This window comes from Rhinatrema bivittatum, chromosome 2, assembly GCF_901001135.1.
Source record: "Rhinatrema bivittatum chromosome 2, aRhiBiv1.1, whole genome shotgun sequence".
NCBI lineage: Eukaryota > Metazoa > Chordata > Amphibia > Gymnophiona > Rhinatrematidae > Rhinatrema > Rhinatrema bivittatum.
In genome coordinates, this window is record NC_042616.1 from 56353408 (window position 1) to 56372903 (window position 19496).

Consider the following 19496-nt stretch of genomic DNA (forward strand, 5'->3'; position numbering starts at 1 on the left):
CTCCGCAATATTCTGTTATTCAACGACTAAGAAAATATGTTGATTGTTCACAAAACCCTACTGTTCCCAACTACTATGTTAACTCCATTTGATTGTAAGATAATTTCATATGTTGGATGATAATTGCAGATTTGTAAACCGTTATGATGGCTCTACCGAATAACGGTATATAAAACCCTACAAATAAATAAATAAATGTGACTATTTCCTGTTTATTTTTCATGGGGAAACGGCTGTATCATGTACAGTCAGACCATATGCCCATTCTCTTTCTGAGAGTAAAGTGAAACTTGTATTTAGAGAAGTTAAGGATAATTGAATTATAGTTCACTGTGAACTTTGTTTTGAGTTGTACATTTTTTATTTTCTTTTGTGTAACTACATGCAATTGAGTACTTTGCAGCTGTTTTTCAGCCGAAATAAGTTGACTTCTATGCAATACAGAGGCAGTCCCATCTAGCACCTGTGTGTATAGAATGATTTAATATTGATTTTTTGTTGGATCATTGTGGTTTGTCTCTCTTAGGCTTCAAATGCTAAGGAATTTTCCGCCATTGAAACATCTGTTTTAAAACAATGACTCCTGATTGCATCAAGAATAGAATAAAATTCTTTTAAGCTTTAAGAAAAGAGGCAGTGATAGTACCACTGAACAAATAGAGACCTCATCTAGACTTTTGTGTCCAATTCTGGAGGTCACATCTCCATAAGGAAAAAGACAAAGTAGAAGCAGTCCAGATGAATGCTGTATTATCATAAGCTCTATGACGAACTACTTTATCCAAGATCTATGAAATAAGATTTAAGGACCTAATATATATATATATATAAGAAAGAAAGAAGATGATTATGATGAAGACATTAAAGTAACTCAGATTTTATGTATATAGAAAGCAAGCTTTTTATAATAGAAAGGAAACTCATAAGGCTGTCATGGGGTACTCTCAGGCATAACGTTAACATTTTCTTTGCAGAAAGGGTAGTGAATGCCTAGAATATCATTTCGGTGGAGGCAGAGGCGAAGTCATATTAAAATTAAGTAAATTTTAGGATAAGCACAGAGAAGAAAGTGGAAATCTAGCAAAGTCTTTAATATTGCAAAGAAAGAGAAGATGGGCCTTTTGTGGTATCTTATATATTCTGTTTCTTTATAAAGTAGAAAAGCTCTTAAAGTAATGGTAAAGAACTAGCAGGATCAGTTGGAACCTTGATCTCATTCAGCATTTCATCATGCCCCAGCTACTGATTGTGTGTTGTTTCATAAGTGCTGTATGGTAAAAACGACAGTCACACAAGCTCTGTACCTTTACTATAATGCTGCTTGTAGCAATTTTATTTTGCTTGAAAGAAGAAAGATCCTGCTTCTTTAAGCCTTCCTCTCTAGAAGCAGTGGGCTCTGACATCTTTATCATCTGGACCCATGGACTTGAAGCACTTAGAGTTCCACCAAGAATTCAACAAACTCCAACCTGAGCCTGGAACAAGCCACACAGTAAGTCCACTTTCTGGACATCACTTTCCAATTAGATGAGGGACACATAAGAACCACTTTATATTGGAAACCTACCGATTGCCATACATACCTATATGCATCCAGCTTCCACCCACCCCCCTACCACTAGGTCCATTGTCTACAGAGCCAGATAAATACCCAGGACACTCTGCTACAGGTTCATTTCAAAAAAGAAGATAAGAGAATGCCTCTGGTTATTACCTATAACTCCCAACTGAAACCACTGAAGCATATCATCAAGGATCTACAACCCATTGTGGACAATGATACCACCCTCTTACAGGCCGTGGGTGACAAGTCTGTCCTGACTTACTGACAGCCCCCCAACCTCAGACAGTTACTTGCCAACAACTATAAATTGCACAACAATGACATCAACTCAGGAACCAGACCCTGCCATAAACACAGATGTCAACTCTGTCCATATATTAACCCAGGCAACACCATCATAGGACCCAAAATAAACTACAACATTCACCTGCCCTCCTTCCAATGTAATATATGCCATCACCTTCGAGCAGTTGTCCCTCTGCTGTCTACATAGGGCAAACAGGTCAATCCCTAAGGAAAAGAATTAATGGACATAAATCTGACATTAGAAATGCACATAAATCTGACATTCAGAACCAGTAGGATAACATTTGAACCTTCCAGGACATTCTCTATCTAATCTTAAGGTTGCCATACATCTAAAAAGGAACTTCAAAGGAACACTCCAGTGTGAAACTTCTGATTTGGAACTCATAAAAAAACAAACCTGAACTCCATCACCCTAGGTCTGATGGCACACTACAGCCAACTTAACTGTTCTCAGATCATTCTGCCTTTTCACATTTACTTCAGTTGTCAGTCTGGTCTATAATGCTATTAACACTGTTTCCACGCCCTTCCTTCCTAAATCAGTGCCTTCTGTTTGTTCTGTACCCTTCCCCCTCCCCATATATTTTACCCACCTCCTGTACTACACTTTATCTGACAAAGTGGACTCCGTTCTCAGAAGCTCATGCCTCAAATTGGTTAGTCTATAAGATGCCACCCATCTCTTGTCATTTTTGCTATACCACACTAACACAGTTATCCCTCTGAAGGATAAATTAAGGATCAAGATGTTTATGAAATCTGCTGAATACAGTAAAGCTTGAGCTAGTTTGCTGTTTTGTGGGTTTAAAAATTAAACTTATGTCAAGTCCTTGACTTTTAAAGAAACAATTAGTGTTAGGTTTGCCACTCTTCCCTTCAATTTTCAGTCCCTTATCTTTTTCTCCTCCACCCAATCATCACCATGCTCTTTCCAACTCTAGCTAATTTCTTTTTTTATTTAGCTGGCAGTTTCTTCCTGCTACTTTGGGCTTCTAGCTCAGTAAGAACCAGCCATGAACCTTCATTCACATTTATTTGAGATATTTTCCCTCTCTTAAATCTTCTGAAAGTATGGGCTCCACCTTGACCAGAGAAGAACCAGGCTGCTGGCACTAACTTTTATAAAGGAGATAGAGCAGTTTTTAAACTAGAATAAGAGGGAAAGCAGACAGTTACTCAGCAGTGCATAGTTTGGAGTAATGTGTCTTTGAAGGATATTAATGAAACAGAAAAGTTAGGGCATCCCAACTGAGAGGTTCCATTAAAAGCAAAAGTATCCATGTGTCTATAAGTAAAGAATCACCTGAGCTAAAGAATTCCAAATTATCCATATCAACTGAAAAGCAGGTTGTTCATACAAACAAAAAACACACTTTGAAATGTCTGCATGCCAATACCAGAAGTCTAAGATGCAAAATGGAAGAGTTAGAATGTATAGCAGTGAATGAAACAGATGAAACAGACATAATTGGCATCTCAGAGACCTGGTGGAAGGAAGATAACCAATGGGACAGTGCTTTATCAGTGTACAAATTATATCGCAATGATAGGGAGATCAACTTGGTGGGGGTGAAGCACTTTATGTGCAGGAGGGTATAGAGTCCAACAGGGTAAAGATCATATAAGAGACTAAATGCGCACTAGAATCTATATGGGTAGAAATCCCATGTGTATTGGGTAAGAGTATAGTGATAGGAGTATACTACCGTCCACCTGGCCAAATTGATCAGACAGATGATGAAATGCTAAGAGAAATCAGAGAAGCTAACCAATTTGGCAGTGCAGTAATAACGGGAGATTTCAATTACCCCAATATTGACTGGGTAAATGTAATATTAGGATATGCTAGAGACATAAAATTCCTGGATGGACTAAATGACTGCTTCATGGAGCAATGGATTCAGGAACTAACGAGAGAGGGAGCTATTTTAGGTTTACTTCTTAGTGTAAACTTCTTAGTGTAAACTTCTTAGTGTAAACCTTAGAATTTGTCAAGAACACAACGAAAGAATGCTATTATAAACTACATATTCTGAAAAAGCTGAAACCTCTCCTGCATTTTCAGGACTTCAGAACAGTCCTCCAAACAATACTATTTTCCAAAATCGATTAATGCAACTCTCTGCTTATAGACCTTCCAACCATAACCACAAAACCTCTACAAATGTTGCAGAACTCCGCCGCAAGGATTCTTACTAACACCAGCAGAAGTGAACACATAACACCCATACTAAAACACTTACACTGGCTCCCCATCAGATCCAGAATCATTTTCAAAGTGCTAACTATAACACACAAGAACATCCATTCACAAACGTCGTTAGATCTAAGCCTTCCACTTCGCCTACACGAGTCTTCACGACCAATCAGAAACAGATACTTAGGCACCTTACACGTACCTTCAGCCAAGTCCTCACTCAAGAAACGTGCATTCTCGACTGCCAGCCCCCTTCATTGGAATGCCCTCCCCACGGACATTCGCCTCGAAACGTGTACTCGAACATTCAAAAAGAAACTCAAGACCTGGCTCTTTACAAAAGCCTACACTTAAAGGTCTAGCTCAGAACCACATCCCAGAACTTGAATCATTCTCGCTTTTATAATCATATCAAACAACTCCTAATTTTATCCTTGGTCTCACAATTCCAAATCATTAAATATTTGAACATGCTACACCAATACCTCTTAATCCAGATGTAACCTTAGTTTTTGAAGTCTTCACTCCTATAGAAATAACCGCCAGTTCTTATTTACTTAACCCTATTCTGTAGACGTAAACTTTTCATGAAGACTGTAATCTGTAAACACCTGTATTTATTATAAGAACTTGTATTTACTATTTATATTTATTATTTAGCTATTAACATTGTTCTATTACCACTTGGTACTATTTCTCTCCTTCACCTCTAACTCTAAGTTCCTACTAAGTTAGCCATGTTATTTATACCCAATTGTTGGATGTAATTGTATATTTGTTTAATTGTTCAATCTGTTTGATGTAATTTTCTGTTCCTTGTTCCGTGTAAACCGAAGTGGTATGCACTAGTGCATGAACTCCGGTATATAAAAGCCTTTAAATAAATAAATAAATAAATAAATAAAATAGTGGAACGCAGGATTTTGTGTGAGAGTTAATGGTGGTGGGGCCATTTGACAATAGTGATCATAACATGAGCAAATTTGAACTGACTGGAAGGGGGGGGGGGACAATATATAAATCTACAGCTCTAACACTAAATTGTCAAAAGGGAAACTTCATAAAATGAGGAAAATTGAAAGGTGCAGCTGCGAAGGTTAAAAGTATACAACAGGTGTAGACATTGTTTAAAAATGTAATCTTAGAACCACAGTCCAGATGTACGCATTAACAAAGGTGGGAGGAAGGCTAAACAAGTACCAGCATGGTTAAAAGGTGAGATGAAAGAGGTTAATTTATCCAAAAAAACATTCTTCAAAAATTGGAAGAAGGATCCATTTAAAGAAAATAGGAAAAAGCATAAGCATTGACGTTAAGTGTAAAACATAAGGCAGGCTAAGAGAGTTTGAAATAAAGTTGGCCATAGAGGCAAAAACTCATAATAAAAACTTTTTAAAATATATCCGAAGCAAGAAACCTGTGAAGGGAGTTGGTTGGACCGTTAGATAACCGAGGTGTTAAAGGGGCACTTAGGGAAGATAAGGCCATTGCAGAAAGACTAAATTAATTCTTTGCTTCAAGATGTTTGGGAAATACTGGTTCTGAAAATTGTTTTCAAGGGTGACGAGTCAGATGAACTGAACTAAATCTCTGTGAACCTGGAAGATGTAGTAGGCCAGATTGACAAACTAAAGAGTAGCAAATCACCTGGACTGCATGGTATGCACCCCAGGGTTCTGAAGGAATTCAAAAATGAAATTTCAGATCTGTTAGTTAAAATTTGTAACCTATTATTAAAATCATCCATTGTACCTGAAGACTGGAAGGTGGCCAATGTAACCCAATATTTAAAAAGGGCTCCAGGGGTGATCCGGGAAATTATAGACCAGTGAGCCTGGAAAAAATAGTGGAAACTATTCTAAAAATCAAAATCACAGAACATATAGAAAGACATAGTTTAATGGAACACAGTCAGCATGGATTTACCCAAGGCACGTCTTGCCTCACAAATCTGTTTATTAACCCCTTCATTTTTTTAAGGGGTTAATAAAATATGGTTAAAGGTGAACCAGTAGTGTATTTTAATTTTCAGAAGGTGTTTGACAAAGTCCTTCATGAGAGGCTTCTAAGAAAACTAAAATTTCATGGGATAGGAGGCAGTGTCCTTTCATAGATTACAAACTGGTTAAAAGACAGGAAACAGAGTAGGATTAAATGGTCAATTTTCTCAGTGGTAAAGGGTAAACAGTGGAGTACCTCAGGGATCTGTGCTTGGACTGGTGCTTTTCAATATATTTATAAATTATATGGAAAGGAATACGGCGCATGAGTTAATCAAATTTGCAGATGATACAAAATTATTCAGAATAGTTAAACCACAAGCAGATTGTGATAAATTGCAGGAGGACCTTGCAAGACTGGAAGATTGGGCATCCATATGGCAGATGAAATTTAATGTGGACAAGTGCAAGGTGTTGCATATAGGGAAAAATAATCCATTCTGTAGTTACATGATGTTATGTTCCATATTAAGAGCTACCACCCAGGAAAAAGATCTAGGCATCTGCTCAGAGTGCAGTGGCAGTCAAAAAAGCAAACCGAATTTTAGCAATTATTAGGAAGAGAATGTTTAAATAAAACACAGTGTCATAATGCCTTTGTATCGCCCCATGGTGAGACCACACCTTGAATACTGTGTGCAATTCTGATCGCTGCATCTCAAAAAAGATATAGTTGCGATGAAGAAGGTACAGAGAAGGGCAACCAAAATGATACAGGGGATGAGGAAAGGCTAAAGAGGTTAGGGCTGTTCAGGTTAGAGTAGAGACAGCTGAGTGGGGGATATGATAGAGGTCTTTAAAATCATGAGAGATCTAGAACTATGTTCTATGTTGAATCTGTTATTTACTCTTTCGGATAATAAAAGGACTGTGGGGCACTCCATGACGTTAGCAAGTAGCACATTTAAAACTAATCTGAGAAAAATGTTTTTCACTCAACACACAATTAAGCTCTGGAATTTGTTGCCAGAGGATGTGGTTAGTGCAGTTACTGTAGCTGGGTTTAAAAAAGGTTTGGATAAGTTCTTAGAGGAGAAGTCCATTAACTGCTATTATTCAAGCTGACTTAGAAAGTAGCCACTGCCATTACTGGCATAAGATCTGCTTAATGTTTGAGTACTTACCAGGCATTGTTGGAAACAGGATGCTGGGCTTGATGGACTCTTGGTCTGACCCAGTATGGCAATTTCTTATGTTCTTAAGCCTTTTGTTTGGAGCAATTTTCAACCCTAGTGCCTCCCTCTCCTCCTTGCAACATGTGCATTCAGGACTGTCATCAGGTTCTGGCCATAAGAGGGTCAGAGTAGATGTGGAAGAAGACTTAGATGTTAGATCCTCTGATTCTGACTCTGAAGTGGGCTAGAGGTGGTGAAAGTGAGGGGAGAACTGGAGGAGAATAAATACTCTCCCAGAAAAAATGTTTATTCTCTTATGGTTTACCTTTTTCAAAAGGAGGAGCTTCTGTCCCTAATTTCTCAGTCTCTGTGAGTTTTGAATATAGCAGAGGAGGCAGAAAATTCTGCAGAGGATCCTATCTACAAATCCGTTAGAGAGTTGATGTCTGGGAAGAGGGATTCCTCTGAGTCTAGTTTTAAATTACGTAGGGCAATGTGTAGGCTGTACACTTTAAATGTACAGAAATGGGAAAAGCTAAGCCTACAAAAGTGGATGCCCTAGTTTGCTTTCACTATTCCTGCAGGACCCCTTTTCCTGTAGAAGGTAGTACATCTTTGAAGGATGCGCAAGATAAGAAGATAGAATCGGTACTAAAGCAGGCCTTTGATGCAGCTAATTTGGCTCTCCAAGTGGCAGTTTGCAGAGGGATTGTTGCTAGGGCCAGTCTGTGCTTATCTTTGCGCATTCAAGAGAACTCCTTGGAGTGCCCTTCCTCTGTAATGGAAGAGGTTGCACAAATGGAGTCAGGGCTGCCTTTTTGGTGGATGCCTCTTATGATTTGTTTCAGGCCACAGTTGGATCCATGTCATTTATTGTGGCCATGCAACATTTATTGTGCTGCCTAACTAGTCAGCAGATTCTATTTCCAAATCTCAGCTGATCAAGTTTCCTTTTAAGAGCAATCATTTGATGAAGAACTAAAGAAGTTTTTGAAGGCCCTGGGAGAATCGAAAGCTCCCAAGCTTCTGGAGGTAAAGCAGAATTCTGATTCCGCTTCTTCTAGGAATGTTTCAAGATCTGAGAACCAGAATGATTGGAAATTTTATTACAACCGTCTAGTCCTTTCATACCTAAAAGAGAGGTTTTTAAGGATGCAAGCTCCAGCAGTTCCATGGCTGCTTGAAACTCCCAGTGAAGTTTTGAGGGCTCACTTTGGTTCAAGGAATAGGCAGCCAGTTGGTAGGATTTCACCAATGATGGGCCAAGATTACGACAGATTAGTGGGTTCTAGAGATAGTCCAGAACAGATATGCTCTGGAATTCTCCCATCCTATTTCTGACTTTTTTATGGTCTCCCCTTCTCACTTTGCAAGCAAGAGAGAAACAGTGAGGGGATACTTGAGCACCTCTTGCTTTTGGGAGATCTGATTCCTGTTCCATCTACCCAAAGGGACCAGAGAAGATATTCGATTTGTTTTTTTAGTTCTAAACAAAGAAGTACCTTTTGTCCCATTTTAGATCTCAAGCTTGTCAGCAAAGTTCTGCGGATATCCCATTTCAAGATGGATACTTTGAAATCGATTATGATAATGGTGGTAGCAAGGCAAGGAGAGTTCCTGGCTTCCTTAGATCTCACAGAAGCTTATTTTCACATTTCAGTAAGGGAAGAGAATCAGAAATACCTTTGTTTTGCAGTGCAGGGAAAGAATTTCCAGTTTTGGGCCTTGCTGTTTGGTTAGGCCACTGTGCCAAGGACCTTTTACCAAGGTCATGATAGTGACTTTGGTGGGAAGGTATTTGGGTTCACCCTTACCTGGATGATTGGTTGAGCTGGGAACAGTCAGCACAGGAAAGCGAGTCAACTATGTCCAGGGTCATTTAATTCCTTCATGATCTGGAATGAAGGGTTAACTTCCAGAAAAATAGGCTGATTCTCTACTGGATTCTGGAGTATTTGCTTTTTTCAAGTAAGATGGTCTTTAAAATCTACTAAGTTGGTCAAGGACAAAGAAATGAAAGCAGCATGAGTAAACACACTGGTGATTACATGCTGAAGCATAGCAAGCAACAAGGGTGTTATGCATTATACATTAGCTTCCTGTCTGGATCTCTTATCAGGATGCTATGCTGCAGAGATCACTTTCCCACACAGAATACTTAATTTAAGTGTCTCTGGTAGTAGGTATTGTCTGTAATTTTTTAAAAGTATCCTTTATACAAGGAAAAAATGCCTCTGGGAACATCATATCTATCCATGTGACTGAATATCAGCAGAGAAACCAGTGAACAGATTTAGATGAAATTTTAGTTATACACAGATAAGAGTCAAAATTGATGTTTTCCAACTATGTCAAAAAAGGAAGCCACTTTAATGGAAAAGAGCCTGTGGAAATTGTATACTACAAGGAGTATACCTATCCAATTTTGTTAGCTGTGACCAGGACTTTTACTGTACTTTTTCCTTTTATTTTTAAAAATGCCAACGTTTGGTAGTACAAACTTTAAAGTATTAGATGCTTACAGACACATCTATGCATTCTATCTGGTTTCTAGAACTTGAATTCAATACCTAATTATGCAAGAGATTATCTGAACCACTAGTCTAGCCCAGTGACTCAGCAGCAAATCTGCATGCTGCCAGACAAAAGACCTGTGTTTGAATCATGGGCCTGATTTCTATGACCAGTGTCTTGCCAGGCTTGGAGAGGCAGTGTTCACTGTCTTGTGCAAGGGAGAGGGAATATCAACATTTGCCCAATAGTGACACCTTCTGACTGAAACTAGGGTACATATGTACTGGTTTCAAGATGAAGCTATGTTCTGCAGCACCTGACCAGGTTCCAGTGCTGCAATGAAATACTAAATATTTGTGAATGAAGGCTCATGGGCCCATAGTCCAATAGAGAACAGTTCCAACTGAGCTGAAAGCCCAAATGAACAGGAGAAAGCTGCCAGCATAAGAAAAGACTGGTAGTTATTGATCAGCATCCTGTCTACTGTGAGATAAATTGCATTTATAAAATGTCCTTCCTTCATATAAAATTCAGTTCCCTGTACGTACCAGGATCAGTCCAGAGAAGTGGGTTGTGTATCCCTACCAGCAGATGGAGTCAGAGAACCAAAACTTTGGGCACTGCCATATATACTAGAGTGCCACCTGCAGTCCTTCAGTATTTCTCTGACTCCAGCAGATAGTAGAGATACACTCCTGCAGTCTTTAGTCACTTTTTTTCAGTTAGTTAGATAGAATTTTTTTCTTTTCGTTGTTGTCACTTCCTGAGGTGTTAGGCACCTTCGTGGGCCATCCCTCAGTGGAAGCCGGGCTTCCGGAGGATTTAGATATCCCTGGCAGGGTCTCGTCCGCCACGGCTTGAGGGGTGATGGCCAGGGGCTCTTGGTTTTTACCCTCCAAGACAACTGCAGCTGCTTCTGCACCACTGCAAGAGCCTTTCTTTTTCTTTTGATTTCTTCAGTAAAGTTACAAAAAAAAAAGGTCAGCTGTGGAGCTGTGCATCTGCCGACTGCTTCGGGGTCTAAGTAAGGAGTCGGTGCGAGAGGCTGGACCCGCTGAGCTGTGTGGGGAGCCTGCCAACCTTGGATCCCTCAGTTCCCAGGGCTCCGGGGTACTTTGCAGGGCAGGGCCGACTTGGTGAGTTATTTTCCCAATTTGTCTTACCGGGCCTTCGGCAGTTAGGCCGGGATCGCGGTCTTTTTTCTTTGCTCTGGCAGCACCGCGACTGCGCACGCTTTTCGCAGCACAGACTTCCTTCGCCCCGGGCAGCCTAGAAACTTTTTCCCGCATCTCATCAGTATCTGTTCCTGGGATCGGGCCTGTGCCTGCACCGTTGTACCGCGAGGCGGCGTGCATCCCCGATGGAGCCGCATGCAACTTCATAGGCCTGCTGCGCCTGTGGGAAATGCGGTCAGGCCCTAAATGCCGAAGGCTTATGTGTTGCTTGTGCTCCGGAGATGGAGGGTTCATCAGGGATGCTGAACCACTCCCCGGGGGGGGGGGCGGAATTGGGCGATTATGGGCCTGGTCCCACAGGTAGAGGCTTCACCTCCTGTGGTGGGATCGGGGGGGAGCGCTACCCCTGGGAAGAATGGCCGGGGTGTCCCCGACGGAGTTCCCATGAAGGGAGGGGGACCCGGAAGGGTTTTCCCCGGAGTTCATTCTTTTGATGCACGAGGCTTTCCTCCAGAGAAAATGCTCGGCGGTGAAGGGGCCCGGGGTCCCAGAAGACAGGGCGGACTCGCCTGAGAAGCGAGTTCGAGGGGCGGAGCCTGGTCAATGTCCCTTGGTTCCTCCTCCGATGGAGGAGGGCTCCTGGGGGCCGCAAGATTCGCCTGCTGGACCGGGAGCGGATCCTTCTGCAGGAGCGGACGCGAGGGCTGATGATGGTACTGCGGACATGGATCCGGATGACCCCGGTGGATGGAGATGACCCCAGCATGGTGTGCCTATTTAAAAAAGAGGAGCTCAGACCTCTTATTCCCCAGGTCCTGGAGATTCTGGGTCTGAAGATTGCACAGGAAGAATCTGACAATGAGAGCGTTAATGCCGTCCTTGATGGCATTAGGGGTCCTTAGACAGCCTTCCCTCTGCCGAAGAAAGTCCGTAAACTGGTTACTCGGGAGTGGGAAGCTCCTGATGCAGGATTGAAGATGGGCAGGGCGATGGCGAAGTTATATCCCCTATCGTCTGAGGTGTTGGATCTGCTGAAGATTCCCAAGGTGGACGTTGCGGTTTCTGCGGTCACGAAGAAGACCACTATTCCGGTCGCAGGAGCGGCTGCCCTCAAGGACATGCAGGACCGGAAACTGGAGATCCAGCTAAAGCGGGCTTTTGAAGTTTCCGCTTTGAGCCTGCGAGCGGCAATCTGTACTAGCCTGATGTAGAGAGCCTGCCTGTGTTGGGTACAGGAGATGACTGCCAGCCCCGGTACAACAGCCGGCGGGGCTTTACACTCCGCTCGTTTAGAAGCAAGAATCACTTATGTGGCGGATGCGCTGTATGATCTGGTGCGGACCTCGGCAAGAAGTATGGAGTCTTTGGTTTCAGCACGTCGACTCCTCTGGCTGAGGACTTGGGCGGCGGATTTGTCCTCTAAGTCTCAGCTGTGCAATCTACCATTTAAAGGCAAACTACTATTCGGGGAGGACCTGGATCAGCTGGTGAAGTTACTTGCAGAATCCAAGGGCAATTGGTTGCCAGAGGATAGGAGATCCTCAAAGAAGGCCTTTCCTCCTCGAGCTTGTTTTCGAGACAGCCGGCGTTTCAGATCTAGCAGATACACCACACCGACAGCTTCTAAACCAGCCCCAGGACGTCAGCAGTCCTTTTGGGGGGGGGGCCGCCGCCCCAGTAGAGACTCGGGACACCTTGGGGCGGGAAACAGCAAGTCCTCCCAATGAAGCTACGAGAACCAATCCGCCATCGAAGCTGTCGGAGGCAGATTATCCAACTTCTACGCGGAATGGCCAAGGATTACGTCAGACCGGTGGGGCATAGAGGTCATCAGAGACTGCTACGTTCTGGAGTTCTCACGGCCGGTCCGAGAGCCCTTTAGGAATCCCAAGTGGTCTCACTCAGCAAGTGCGAAGCAGTCCAGGTAACTCTACAACGGCTTCTCGACCTCAGAGCGATTGTCCCGGTGCCGGAAACTCAGCAAGGCCAGGGACGGTACTCAATTTACTTCGTGGTCCCGAAGAAGGAGGGTACGTTTCGACCCATCCTCGATCTCCAGAAGGTCAACCATTGTCTTCAAGTTCCTCGTTTTCGGATGGAAACGCTGAGAACGGTGATGGCAGTTCGAACCGGGGAATTTCTCGTGTCCCTGGATCTCACGGAGGCGTATCTACACATTCCTAGCTGCTGTGGATCAAGAAAAACATACTTAAAATTGAAATAATTCAAAACACACTTGCAGGGATATTTCAAAAGAAAAGTGGGTCCCCTTGTCAGGACCTCTGGGCGCATACTTAGGAATTTCTTCCTTCTCTCCTGAGAAATTTTTGATAAATTCGGATAAATCCAAATTTTCCCTCCATGAAACTGTATCATACGATTACATAACAGACCTAACACCATGTCCCAATCAGATGGTAATGCGAAGGACACTAATAGCGTTGCTCTAGACGTGATTATAGTATCAATCGATGATTCCAACACTTCTGTCAGATTTAATGAATTTTCAAGTAAACATTCTTTGTAATTTCTTCCTTTAAAGGCAGATAATATATCCTTGTTATCACAGGCATCGCCTCAGTAGATACTTTCAAAACTTGACTTAGATAATTTTTAAACATCTCATATGCTGAAATCAATTTCACATAGGAAAAATTAAGAATTCGAAGATTTAGAAACTTCAATGTATTTTCAAGATTTTCCAGCTTCTTTAAATTCACAGCTTCCGATCGGACAAAATTATGTTGGAGAGACTCCACAGTATCAACACAGGTTTCCAACTGCACCAACTTAGAATTAACTGAAGATATTTTATTCTCAACGTTTTCAAAATGCTGGTTTGATTCTAGAGTAATCTCAGTCAATTTCAACATCACGGTTTCCAGTGATTTTATAGCTGACCACAAAGATTCCAAAGTGATCTCGGGCGGCCTGGTCAAGGGAGTCAAATCATGAATCTTGGTCTCCACGTCTCCTGCCCCTGTTTGACTTGTCCCCCTCCTCCCAAAGTTGCAAACTCCTTCCACTTTAACAAGGCTCCCAGCTGTAATATCAAAAAAAGGTCTTCTTAACGGTAAAAACTCCCTTTTACCTGGTTTAATCTCTGCTTGAATCTTGTACTGTAGATTTCTTTCTTCCACATCTCTGGAGCCCGCTTTTGCAGTAAACTTTTTCACAGGTTGAGGTGGGGAGGGCTGCTCAGTATGCCGGGGCTTAAAGATATTGATTCGTCCAGTAGTGCCGACACCTGCACCGTGTAGGCATCTACAGTGGCCCTGTCTTCCAGCGTTTCTTCTGATGTTGGCGCGAAGAATGATTCAATCCGCGACTGTACCAATGCCAGCAGGCGAGAAGATGTAGACATCTCCCTCAATTTCGCCTTGCATTTGGTGTGAGGAATTTTTTTTTTTGGCAATAATTTCAAAAGCAAGCGGAGAGCCCTCTGCACGTCTGTCTCAAACGGCGGCCATCTTGCTCCCCCTCTTATTTTTTTTAATTAAATGTATATCCTATATAACCCAAGAAAACAATTTTGTTCATAAAGCATTGATAAAAAATCTAATTCACAAAAACAGCATAAGCTATAAAAATAAAATAAAGACATTCAGTGATGCTCAGTCCACCATAAATAGGGGGTTAGGAATCCACAGAACATGGAAAATCTTTTTTCTAAGGTAAAATAGGAAAATTAAGGGATACATGAACCCACTGCAATAATCTATTAATTAGAACATTAAGGATTGAATTACTGTCAGTGAGGAGACTGCTACAGGAATTGGTTCCATCTTAGTACTGAGGAAGGCAGACACGAGAAAGCATATACTGGAAATTAAGCCCTAAAACCCCAATTTGTAAGAATCTAGGTCATAATTTAAAAATTTGCCAGTATATCTTTTAAACAACTCTCCTGGGGTGGACTCAGATATCCATGGAAAATGGATAAACCTCAAATTATGTCTTTTTTCCAATCTTTCTATTTTACCTTATAACATTAAATTCTTTTATTAAGAAATCTTCCTTTTTCTTCAAATTTCTTGTTTCAGCCACATGCAAATGTTTAATATTAGCTTTCACTTTTCCGTCCAGTGATGAGATTTGAGTAGAACTCTAAATTTGAGAAGATACATTTTGTATTTGAAGAAAAAAGTTTTCAAAATTAGCAATAGCATCCCAGGTGTTGTTCAAACTAATAATCACTTTAGGTTGAACCAAAACCATATATGGCAAAGTTATAGGAGCATCCAAAATTGAAATAGTTGATTGAGAAACTTCTTCCAAATGCTGCCACTCCAACAGTACTTTAGGATCTGGGTCATCTGTAAAAAAGTAGAACTTATCCAGGTAACAACTTCAGGCAGGCACTGAAGCTTTTGCAGCTGGCATCTCGCTTGGAGCAGGAGGGAACCCCCTTCCACGTGATTACTGTTATCAGCAGACAGCCTTCTGCCTGTTTAATCGCATCCCTATGCTGGATCTGCCAAGGAAGTTCTCTACTCAGGGTTGAGACTAATTTATAATGCTGAAAGGGCCAATGGCTCTTCTTCCTCCAGTGTCTATTTCTTATGTTTTTATACCCCCTTCTTATCATAACAGTGCTTGTTTAAACCTCATCTTTGAGTTTGCTTTTTAGCTGTTCGTGTTTTGTTACATGTTTGACATTACTACCTGCATAGGATTATGAGAAGGATCAGCACAGTAGTGCTCTGGTTTATTTTAGATTTCTGTTGATGGAAGTAGCTAAGCAGCAGGAACATTCAGAACTTTTAAATACTAAACTCTCCTCAGGTTTCAATTAAAAATAACTGAAAAATACATGTGCATGTAGTGGACACATGACAACAGAAACAAAAAGGGGTTAAATTAGCATAAGTTTAAAACTTATGAGCATTAGCATCAAGGCTTCAACCATGAGTACTGTCAATTTTTACCTCTCTTATATACATTCATATTAAAGATAAAAACAAAAAAGCTTTAACGGTTTTAAATGTCAACTGAAGGATTTAAAATCATTTCTTCTAGCTGTGCTACTTTAATTTTACTATTAGCCGCAATAATAGCGTCTTTCCCCATGAGGCAAGTTGTAAAGTTCTGGTCAAATATTATGTTGATTCTTGAAAGTAGTAAATACATTCTCAAATGTATTTTCTGGTTCCACTTCTCTCCTTATTACAGCTTGAACAACAGAGGCAACAGCTGCTGACGGAGCGTCAGAACTTTCACATGGAGCAGTTGAAATATGCTGAAATGAGGGCTCGTCAACAGCTGGAGCAACAGCATGGTTCAAACACTCAGCAATCTGGAGGGCCTGCTGGGTCTGGCATAGCTCCCCTTGGATCATCCAGCCTTTCAGGACTTATGTCTCATCAGCAGCCACCTCCGTACCCTATGATGCACCATCAGATGCCCCTGCCTCATGTACCACAGCAAGGTAATAGATTAAAAATGGCAGTGGAGTTAGTTTATCATTTCAGTAATACGAGGAAGGATAGATGTTAAGTTTATTGGCAATATTAAGCCTTGTAGTTCACGCTGTAAGCTGTACTGTTCCAAAACCAATCTTATAAATATATTACAACTGCCACTTTATAATGTAGTGGTAACAAATGCATATACATGGCCCATTTTATTTCCTGCGAACAGTTGTAAAAACCATGCATACAGGAAACTTCATTGAATTAACAATGAACGGGACCTCATACATAAAATGGGAGCATTGCTTTAAACTTCACTTATTGTGATTTATCTTAAAATAATTTTTTAGAAAATTTTCTTTAAAGAACCACTCAAGTGATCAAGCATCCATTTAAATTTATAATCATAGGTCCCATATGCTTTTTTCCTTTTTACTTTTTTATACGAAAATTGAAAATTTCTTTTTATTTATAAACTATATTTGAACAACCAAGACCACTTATCTGAACTTCAACACGACATGTTTCTGCCCAATTGCACCATAACATTTGTCTGCTTGTGTTTCAGAAGAGTTCCTTCCTCAGGGGCTTGAAAGTCAAATTATCAAAATCTGAAATGTAGAATAAAATCTCAAAGATTTGTTTATACATCTAAAGTAAACCCACAAACTATTAAATAAAATGAAATACATTCGTATCTTGGTTATAACAGATCTGAAACAATAACAGCACTTAGTCGCATTTTTAGTGTTTCCAAATGGGATCTGCCATTTTGTTAACCTATATTTATATAGACTGATTGACCAAACAAGGACTAATGAGAAACTGAGTTGCATTTAAAAAGACCAATGAGTGAACGAGTGATGTAAATGGATGCTTGATCACTCCAGTGGTTCTTTAAAGAAAATTTTCAAAAAAAAATTATTTTAAGATAAACCTCGATAAGTGAAGTTTAAAGCAATTCACCCATTTTATGTATGCGGTCCCATTCGTTGTTAATTGAATTGTTTCCTGTATGTATGGTTTTACAACTGTTCGTAGATTAGTATACCATACAATAATCAGTTGTGATTTTTGATGTTTGTTGTCCATTTTATTTCCTGGCAACCAGTGAAATGCGCATTGTAAGGCCAGCCTTAGGCTTTAGTGGCAGTGCTGTGCAGAGGACCTGGACTTGATTCCTGGGTCTAGGGTTGGAGATGCTGTAGAGGGAATCCCAGCCATTACATAATTGTCACACCTAGTGTCCAGTCTTAAGGTCCTGATTGCAGAATTTAATTTAATTATGGAATTCTATTCCACCTTTTAGGGATGGACAGCTACTTCAAAGTGGATCATAAATGATTCGGAAACATGAGATACATTACAAATTAAGTAGGGAATTGAACATTTTCTTGATTGATAACAGAGATGGTATATGTCCTAGATTTGGAACAAAGAACGGTATACAGTAAGAGCTGAAACTAGATAAAAGCCTTGCTGCAAGGTGACTACTCATGATCTTAAGAAGTACATATTATGAGCAGGGCACAGGGTCTTGCACGATGCCAAGTTAAGGGTTGTAAAATTGGACCCACACCACGGAATTGCTGGGTTACCCACAGAATCTTGGGAACCAAGAACCAGGTTTGGCAGGTGCACCTCGTTTCCCCAATGTTTCACTTGCTTATCCCTTCCCTCAGTTATCCAGTTGCCACTATTTAGTCCTCCTTCCCCTGCTGCTCTTCTGCATTAATCTGGCCCTCAATAGAAAGGGAGCAGCAGGCTGTCTCCTCCTCTGCTGCTGAGCTCAACTGGACTACAGTCTCCCGTGCATTTAAACCACAAGTCTGATCTCAGTGTCAGAGATGGAAGAAGCAGTCCAATGTACCCCTGGGCCCCACCTCATCCTGCAGACTGGATTGGGACAGGAGGGGGAGAAAGGCTAAGGGATGATACAGGAGGAGGAGTACAATGAATAGAAAGAACAAGTATCAAAAGGTGGGCAGGTGGGAATAGAAGAGATGAGTTGGCATTTGGTTATATGAAAAAAGAGATCAGAGTGGGGTTTAGTGGTAAGAGAAGGTAGTGAGAAACTGGGGCCATATGAGAAGGCATGAGAGGCTAAATGGGGACTGTGGGCATGTGATAGCAACCTGAGTAGTGAGTGAGGGAGTCAGTGGAAGGAGGTAAAAGAAGGCATACAGGATACAGTGGGGAGGAAAGAAATAGGACCACGAATACAGGGACCAAAGGAGAGGACGACCACTAGAGTTAGGTATGGAGAAGGCAACTAGGAGCAGGAGCAGACACGTAGGGGGGGGGGGGGCGCCTCCTAAATCCCAAGCTGTCCTTCCCCAACCACCTATCCTGGATTCTCTCCCTTTTCTGTCCTCCTGATCTCACTACCTAACAATTCCCAAACCACCTTCCTACTTTCACCCTCACCAGTCCTATACCCTCTCTCCCTACACTTCTCCCTTCCTATATCCTAATTCTCCTGTTTTCTCTTCCACCACTTCCCATCCCATCTCCAATATTCCTTCTCCCTCTTCCTTTGCCATCCCCAACATCCCTAACCCAAGATGATCCCTCTCCTAAACTACTTTTACATTTATAATGTACAGCAAAACTTGCATTATAAAATATGCAGGAGATACAAGTGTATGCTGATGTGCCTACAATTGCCTCAGAATTTCTGAACTCTAGCCATAGAAATCTACCCCAAGCTGCCTCAGGATACCAGGGGCTATGAGGAGTCCATAATAAAAAGTAGTACGTGGAAAAAAGTTAAAACTAGATAAGCACTTCATTGCAACGTGGCTTCTAATCCAGGCAACGACTAGGGTTTGCCTTTCGAGATCATTAAGTATCTGGGATGCTGAGTGTTATATATCTGTTGGCCTACAGATTATTCTAAGCCATCTACTGATGGTCTATTTAGTCAGTGGTTCTATATTTATTATCAAACTTAATATATGATAATTATGTAATAGTTGAATTATGTATTAATATTTTATTTCTGATAATTTATATGTTTTAGGAGCTAACAATGTTTTAGAATCTATGATATTGTTGTAAACCATTATGATGGAACCCACCGAATGACGGTAAATAAAAACTTGTAAATAAATAAAATAAATACTACCTTATCACAACTATTAAATGCCACCAACCCTGCATCCAGCAGGGGTCCCCTGATAGTCTCGTTTGTAGCAAAAGGTACGAGCGA

General features: G+C 41.1%; 1 protein-coding gene across 3 annotated transcripts in view; it reads left to right on the forward strand.

The window, feature by feature from the left end:
• The window catches only part of SMARCC1 (SWI/SNF related, matrix associated, actin dependent regulator of chromatin subfamily c member 1), a 557827-nt gene that overhangs the window by 484592 nt on the left and 53739 nt on the right, over positions 1 to 19496 (forward strand). For all 3 annotated transcript variants that reach the window (XM_029588188.1, XM_029588187.1, XM_029588189.1), the window contains one exon: positions 16047 to 16302. In XM_029588188.1, the coding sequence (XP_029444048.1) occupies positions 16047 to 16302 (256 nt within the window). The remainder of the gene's footprint in view (positions 1 to 16046; positions 16303 to 19496) is intronic.